General features: G+C 47.6%; 2 protein-coding genes; one reads left to right on the top strand and one right to left on the bottom strand.

Moving 5' to 3' along the window:
- Positions 1-3,143: 3,143 nt before the first annotated feature.
- GSTUM_00005545001 (uncharacterized protein) lies at positions 3,144-3,852 on the top strand. XM_002837683.2 has 3 exons: positions 3,144-3,416; positions 3,492-3,571; positions 3,637-3,852. Exons 1-3 carry the CDS (start codon positions 3,320-3,322, stop codon positions 3,712-3,714), a joined length of 255 nt encoding a protein of 84 aa, XP_002837729.1. The 5' UTR covers positions 3,144-3,319; the 3' UTR covers positions 3,715-3,852.
- A 1,309-nt stretch (positions 3,853-5,161) lies between these two features.
- Positions 5,162-6,620, bottom strand: GSTUM_00005543001 (uncharacterized protein; the record flags this gene model as incomplete). XM_002837682.2 has 3 exons in its annotated part: positions 6,445-6,620; positions 6,283-6,371; positions 5,162-6,221 (listed from the first exon to the last, which is right to left on the bottom strand). Exons 1-3 carry the CDS (start codon positions 6,508-6,510, stop codon positions 5,162-5,164), a joined length of 1,215 nt encoding a protein of 404 aa, XP_002837728.1. The 5' UTR covers positions 6,511-6,620.
- Positions 6,621-8,352: the final 1,732 nt, after the last annotated feature.

Raw genomic sequence — 8,352 nt, 5'->3', positions numbered from 1 at the left:
GTAACCGTGGGAGATGTAGCCCGAGTCCATGGGCCTGGGACACAATTCTCTGAACGAGGGAATAAATGGGCGAGTAGGGTTGCCCAGCGGTCCACAAAGCCCCGCGGCAAACCAGTCAGCAGCCCGAAGCAAGAGGAGTGATATTACACCACAAGCGAAATCATATTGCTGGGTTCAATCATTAGTCATCACTGATATGTAGTCTGGTGAAAGAACCGAATGCAAAGAAGAAGAAAACAGATAGGCACCAAAACCCGCATGCACCCTGATCCTCCAATTCATCTATTATAGCACAAAACGAATGCTTACCAATCAATGACACTCACTTACCCCAGAAAATACAGCCACTAGACAAGGGTTCCCGCGATTCAGGAGATGTTTAATTCCTCTGATGGCGCCATCGGTGTCTGTGCGGAGGGGTAGCGGCGTTGTCATCCTCCTATTGGGGGGGTCAACTGCAAACTACCATCGGCGATCAAGCGGTGAATGTCGACAATAAAAATTCAAAAGTAAGAGACCTAATACCATACAAACTAATGTTCTGTATCCTCCTCCCCACCCCAGGAATCACGGATACCACACCTGGCACAGGTCGCCACCATTTCCCCAAAATTCAGGAGGAACTGTCTTCTAAAATAAAGCCAGAACCCAGGCCAAGTTCTTCCCCACACCCCCCTTCCTCCTAAGGTGTCTGATATCCTTCGATTCTAGTGATATAGGGGATTTTTTAAGCCATACCCATATACGCTATATGGGATTTGATTCTGGAGAAGAGGGGCTATTGGAGCCGTTGGTGCGGATAATAGTAGTGAGTAGGAGTGCAGTACTCGAGCACAGTAATCCCAAGGCTAAGCGCCCAGATGTGTTTCTAAACAAAGCGTTCGGACAGTAAAATCACTATTGCTCACAAATAACCTGTGCCCGCTCTGGGTAGACCGCTCGAGCCCAATATGACAGAGACTCTCCTTGCTCTGGCAATGAAAATGGCAGAATGATAGCTTGAGCCCCGCACCGAGAAATTCAGTTGCTTATTATGCAACCGGCTCTCTCTCTGCACTCTTTGGCTGCCTCAGAGCAGTTTTGCCCCGCCATCGTCATGGTGGTGTAGGCTTGGGCAACCCGACTTCTAACAGTAGTGTTGAGGAATTTGGTGCATGCTTCACTATATAACTCTACCGGCAAGTTTTCCAAAATTGTTGTTTAGCTCGAGCACTGTTTCACATAGGAATTCACATCGGTACTTAAAATCTATAATGTGTGGGGCGTGAGGACAGTACAGCAGAAAAACTAGATGTTTGTTTTGTTATTTGAGGCAAAAATTTTGGTTGGCTAATGGAATGATGGGTGCACTCACAATTGATATTTAACAACCCACCGCAATCAATAGCTCAAAGTAATTAAACCTTTAGAGATAGGAAATAAAGATACATATGTGTGGTCTCGCGAGCTTGGTGGAGATGTTCCTGATTATATCCCATTGTAACTCCATGGCACCTATATTTTCAAACCAATGAAATCCACCGACAATCACGTGCTAAGACGGAACGTGTAACCATTTCCCAATGTGGACGTGAAAGCAGCGATATTGGGAACAAAATTCGTCGCATTTGGCGATCAATACAGTCGGCTAGGTATGGTATCATACTTGTAACAGGACCGATATCGTACCGGTGTGGAATGGAGGCAAAGTTGATAGGGTATGATATTTTCTGAGAGTCATATTTCCCCATATTTTATTTAAGCCGGGAGAGCCTGCCCCTAGTTACTCGTAGACAAGGTGGAACCCCCGACAGTGGTTTAGATAGCGGTACTTTCCCATCTCAATCCCGCTTATGATACCAACCACCAACTCGCGGTCATACAAGTTTATCCAATCGTTCAAGTTACTGTGTCAGACAATTTATCAAAAGCCGCCATTCGATCATCTGATAATCACCCCGACCAGACCCCCTCTTCCTCCCGTCCTAAACCCCGGCAACAACGAAGCCTCCCCCGCAACCCGAGCGGAAATACGATAGAAGGAGCAAAGATAGCGGAAAAGGTGGGAAAAAGTAGAACCGATGCTAAGTTGTCGGGTGCTCGGGCGGTATCGCGGGGGTGCGATTTGATAAGCAGATTCCAGTAGTCCGAGGTCGGACGGATCCATGAAAGTTTCCTTTTCGGAAACACAAATTAACCCCGATAGGTACCTATACAAACACAGGTAGTATGACACTAGTATTATTATTTTTGATTTATTTTCCTTCGTTTTTGTTTTTGCATTGGGTTTTTATCTTCATATTGACCGGTATTGTAAAGTTGAGGCTGAACATAGCGCCAAACCCTGCGATTTCCCATACCGGTATCATGCAAGATCATCAGAAATTGAGCCAAGACCAATTTACTGACCATAGATCCTTTGGAAATTCCTCAGACAGTGTGGATACAGAGTTCTAAAGGGTTGAAAAGTAAAATCCAGGGAATTGTTTCACATATAGATGGGGATCTTGTTTGGGTTGCTCCACCGGGAATCAGCGGTTGGAGGGTCAAGTGCTGTTTTCAGTGGGGGAGCTTTAGACCACACTGCTTACCATTTTTGGCACCAGCCCCACACAAGCAAATGTTAATGAGCGATCCGACTAGTCTACTCGAGTATTAGATATGACCGCAAGGTATGATATGATAGGGTCATGAACGAGTACTAGTATCATACCAAAATTCCTGCAACACGCCACAACGCCCCAATCTCTGACGCTCCATAACAATATCATGATGGGGAAGAGTCAGGGGGCTTTGTAAGTGGTCGGAGAATACCTTCTAAATACATGCATATTATACAACCACCCCGAAAGCCCGCAAAAAGCTCACCGGTCACACTCAGCATTTAAACCCCTTCGAAACGGGGAATCAACAAGACTTTTGCCAGGTTTGGGTCGGCTAAGTGATGGAGAGCATGTTTGACCACTACACTCTTCAATCCTAATCGTGTATTCTTGCCCTGACAATTCCACCATGGCAGAAGCCCTCGCAACCATCATTGACACAGGCACAACCATGCCAAGCACGTGGTCAGCCAAGCCCGGGTAACCAAACACATTGATGGTTATTCATCCCCATACCCGAACCCCCGAATTGGGGGAAAAAAACTGGACAACCTCGGTCCAACCTTCCCCCATCATCGCCCAAGTACAAACATGTTTTGCCCTTTAATAAACTCGTCCGCTTTAATCCATCCTTCCTCTTCCCCTTATCCTCCTTCTCCTCTTGCTTACACCTAACATTCACTCCAATCTCAATCACCACACAGGAACAGACAAAAACCAAAACCATAATCACGATCATGGCGAAAACATTCACCCTTGCAGACGTCTCCACGCACAAAGATGCTGAGAACGGGCTCTACATCGTTATCGATGAGGGGGTTTATGACGTTACGAGTACGTCTCCTCCTGCTTCCCCGCCAGCTCTACTGGAATTAGATGCGGGGGCTAATGATTCGATTTGAATGAAAGACTTCGTCGATGAGCACCCTGGTGGAGCGAAAATTCTAAAGCGCGTTGCTGGGAAGGATGCTAGCAAGCAGTTTTGGAAGGTACGATTTTCTCCCACGAACGTGATGAGGAGGGGAGGGGGCTGACATGTGGCGGTGGGGTGCAGTATCACAACGAAGGAGTTCTCAAAAAGTACTCTGAGAAACTTAGGATTGGGAGCGTGGAGGAGAAGGCGAAGCTATAAAAGGATTCCATACTAATTCCCCGTTACCTTCAGTTGTTTCATTTTGACATGGTGCTTAGCGCGAACGCTTCTTCCTTCAGTGTTTACGGGAAGGTTCAATGTACACTACACTACTGTTCTAATAATCCATTTTCCCAACCTCCCCCCGTCCCATCACACATACCCACCTTCAAGCATATACAAACATCTCCTTCACGGGCCCAATAGATGTCCTGTCTATAATAGGTGGAATATCGAATATCTCCCCACCAATCATCTAACTTTGTCTCCCTCAATTTTCTCCCGGGTTGAAAGTAATTGGTGAGGAGAGACATTCCACATCACGTGCATGCGAGCAAGTAAACAAGCAAGCACGTGAATGATAGCGCGCAGCCGGTGTCATTAAACCAGGGCCACCTCAGTATACACTCTGCTCGGAAACTCTACCAGCAGGTGTGTTTGTCGTTGGTGGGATATCGATGCCTGTGGCTGCCTCTTACTATTCAGTTTAGCCCTTGTGAATTTCGGGAGGGCTAGACTTTATTCCCAGGAGAACATTTTTGGGGCACTGTTTGGGAACTGGGTTGAGACTGGGAATGCTCAGTTAGCGGTGGTATAATCTAGCCATATATCATAATTCAGTCATCTCAAGGCCTTCCTAGACAAGTAAACAGGTGGTGGTATCATAGCACACGGCGATTAACGATAGTTATGCCCAAGAATTACGATATACAGATGTAGGCCCTCGACGACCAAACCATACAGAACCCCTTCCCGGATGGTTCTCCCCCTTTCAAGCCCGACCTCTCTCGCTCACTCAAACAAAGCCCCAACCTAACTGCAATCCACAACCTAATCTAGTTGCGCGATCTAATATCATAAAACGACCAATCCCGATAACAACAATCCCAGAACCGTAACCCCGCTCCCAAGGATCTAGCACCGCACCATAAGCATCATAATATTATCATAGATGGTGGGTGGGTGGGGCTGTCCCCCGAGTTTCTTGTCATCACATTTGCCGGGATTCTTCTGTGCATTCTGTTGATCCGCTGTTGTTCGTGGAGCTCGGTTTTAAGCACTGTCTGCCGTACGATAAAGGAACTGGAATATTGGTGATTGAAGCCTATACTAGGATGTTGGAGTTTCCCCAAGTCTCCTACCGTACCGTAGTGAATACCTTTCTTTTATTCGTCTCAGCGGAGCACAGTTTTTTTTTATCCCCCAAAGTGGGGAATATAACCCGCTCACAAATAATCACTCGATCTGCTCCATCCGAGGCTAAAACGGTTTGAAAAGGGGGAGGTGCAAATTGGTGAAAACAAAAGTAAGACGAGAAGAGGTAAAGGATAAAGGATAAAGGACAAAATAAAATAAAAAGGTTATAACTACACTCCCCGGCGAGCCAACCAACTAACCATCTATCATATTAACTTAACCGGTATAAAAAATCAATGCAAAAAAAATCCTACAGCTCATCCTTCTCAACGTACAAATCAACGCCCTTCTTCTTCCTCCACTTTTCAAAGACGGCGTTGATATCCTTCCTCATTCCGCTCTCCATCTGGTCCGGCAGAATGACGACGTATTCTACCAGGAGGTTACCGTACTGGTCGCCGCCCTCGCTGCGGAACATCGGCATTCCTTCGTTGGGGACAATTTCTACGAAGCCGGGTTGGACAGTTTGCCCTTTCGCTCTGGTGAGCTTGACCTTGTGACCATCGAGGTGGACCAATTCCCTAGTCCAGTCGCCGAGCAGGGCCTCCCGGAGGGAGAGGACTTCCTTCCAGAATAGGTCCTTTCCGCGTCTACGGAACCAAGTTCCGTCCGGTGGGCCATTGTAATTATGCTTCAAATCCTCCTCTTCAAAATTGTCGTCAGCCTCCTTCTCATCAACATGAACGATCAAGTCCCCAGCCTCCCATTCAGGACTCTCATCCGCCTCGTTCTCGAAACTGATGCGAATGCCCCTCGGCGAGCCCCGCTCGATGTTTAACGAGTGAGTAGCAGCCTTCTTGACAACCTTATTCCCGTGGCAGACCTTGCAAGGGTGACTAATAATCTTTCCTTTGCCACCGCACCTTTCGCAGACGCTCTGCACCTGCTGGAAGATGCCCGGCGCGAGCATATGCTTGACGACACGTACGCCGCGCCCGCCACACTCATTGCAGGATTCCAGGTGCCCGTCATGCGACCCCGTCCCCTCGCACTCCTCGCAGATCATCTGCTTTTCCACAGTGAACTCCTTCTCCGCGCCGTTGTAGAAATCGCGCAGAGGAAGGTGCACCTTGACCTCCATGTTTGGGCCCCTGCGCATCCGATCGCCTTGGTGGTAGTGCCCACCGCCGCCAAAGAAGCGGGAAAATAGATCGAATGGATCGTGGTGCCCCCCGCCCCCTCCGCCATTTTGTCGCTGCTTGAGTCCCTCCGCACCGTACTGGTCGTAGATCTGGCGGGATTCGGGATCGGCAAGGGCTTCGTATGCTTCGGCTACCTCAACGAACTTTTGTTTCGCCGTCTCGTCGCCACTGAATGGGTACGGTCAGAAGCTAGAAAAGTTGGATGGAAAAAATGTGATGGGTTACTAACGGGTTCTTATCGGGATGGTATTTCTTGGACAGTTTTCGGTAGGCTCGTTTGATATCTCTATCTGAGGCTTTCCTGTCTATGTCTAGCAACTACAGGGAGAATTCCAATGGTTAGCCAACACTTGATCCCTTATCGCGGGGCCTTTGGGGAAGATGATCTCACCTTATAATAATCCTGCGCCATTACCGCTGGTAGCAGCAGCAAGAACAGTGCTTTAAAAAGACGCATTATGGAAAGAAGAGAACAGGCGTTAAACGCCCTCTGAACCCAAAAATTCGATGAACGAGCGACAGGTGATGTGCTATCGAAGCTCGAGCGGAGTTATGTGGGGAGGAAGGAGGAGGGAGGGAGGGGGGATCGAAAGTTGTCGCGTTGGCCAGAGGCGTGTTTGGAGAAACTTGAATGGGCCAGTTAATTTTCAAGGTTGAGGCGACAAAGATACCACCGTGTCCCAGAGCCTCTTGCTCTCGCCTAGCGGAACAGTATTGTGCGCAAACGAGGGAAATTGCTTAGTAATAATATAAGTTGTAACAGGGATAGTCTGGGCCAAATCTGAAAAGTATCCGGACAATCAACGGACCTTAACCATACAAATTTCTATGAGAGCTTGGCACCTTGGCGTGAGACTCTTCTGGATATGATATCGTAGGTACTTTTGCATTTGGCGAGTAGACTAACTTCCAACTTTCAGGGTACACCATATTCATCGGTTCAAGCTCTCATGTAAACCATTCAACCATTCAACTGCATCAAAATTGACACGTGACAAGATACATCTGTATGTATGACACAACACCTCACAGTACAATACCCAGCCACAATTGCAAACACCCCGACAGCATTCCCAGCAAGTACTGTACAGTGTGCACCATAAACTAAATCCAGAGTGGGCCACGGTATCCGGGACGGCGAAACATCCTGGAGAATGGAACGGTTGACGAGAATACCCTTCGAAAAATGCGAAAAGTCGAGTGATAATTAGTGACAAATTATCCCATACAAGGTTTGGAATAAAAGGACATAAGAAACAAGCAGGAAGACTAGACGAAACGTCTTGACACTTAACACTCAGATTTTGGTTCGAATTACCTACTCGGAATCCTCCAAATGCAACCGACAAGAAGCTTCCACGATAATATTTATGCCGGCGAAAGGAGAAACCAATCGACAGGCAGCAGGATGACTGGGAACAGGACCAAGAGGAGGAGGAGGAACAATTCAATCTATGACTTACTCCTAACCCAGTGGGCCACACACACACACACACACACACATTCGCATGGTATCAGACACTCTTTCCGAGCAGCGGTAATACCAAGGACAGGGCGAAAAAGTCCGGAATTCCGAATTTATTTTTCTGCGGGCGGGGATTCTGAGATTTTTCAAATTTCCAAAGACACTCAAAATCCTGGACAGACAGCAAGGTTATATTTCCATGCATCTTGGACAAATCTTGAAAAAATTTGTCCGGAGCAGAGGAAGAACCCCGTGGAACAAAGGTTCCGGGACATTAGAGTGCGATTATATGTCCGGCATCACGGTTGAGAAGCTCGGTATCCAGCTGGTAGGGGTAGAGGTTTCTGGGTGGATGTTGGTTGGTAGTTGCAGCTTTCTTGTGGAAGTTCCGGGAGTCTGACGGATGACCCGGGGGCGTACTAGATTGTTTTGGAATCTTTAAAAAGAAATTCTCCCGACATGCCTTTCCTTCGCTATCATGGGAGTTTGTGCGTGGGGACGCGGAGATGTGCGTGGGGATCCGTGGAAGGGTCAGGAATGCGTTGATTATGTTTTATCCACAATATTATACACCTGTCTTTACCATTAATTCAGAGGGGAGAGTGACGAAGGGTGGACGAGCGAAGAGAGTCAAGCTGTTTACCATATGATACCTCCCACATCTTTCCATACTCGGCTCCCAAGAAAATCCCCGCTGCGTGGTCGGTCTTTCACCTTCATCCATTGTTAACACCGTCCATGCTCAATTCCATTGGAACTGGGCACTGATATGGACCCCAATGCATGTTTAGTGGTACCAATGTGAGGCGAAGAATTTCCGGATATCTGGACGTC

Source organism: Tuber melanosporum, assembly GCF_000151645.1.
Source record: "Tuber melanosporum whole genome shotgun sequence assembly, scaffold_2, strain Mel28".
Classification (NCBI taxonomy): Eukaryota; Fungi; Ascomycota; class Pezizomycetes; order Pezizales; family Tuberaceae; genus Tuber; species Tuber melanosporum.
Note: the sequence above shows the minus strand (reverse complement) of the source record. Positions and strands in the feature narration are given on the sequence as shown.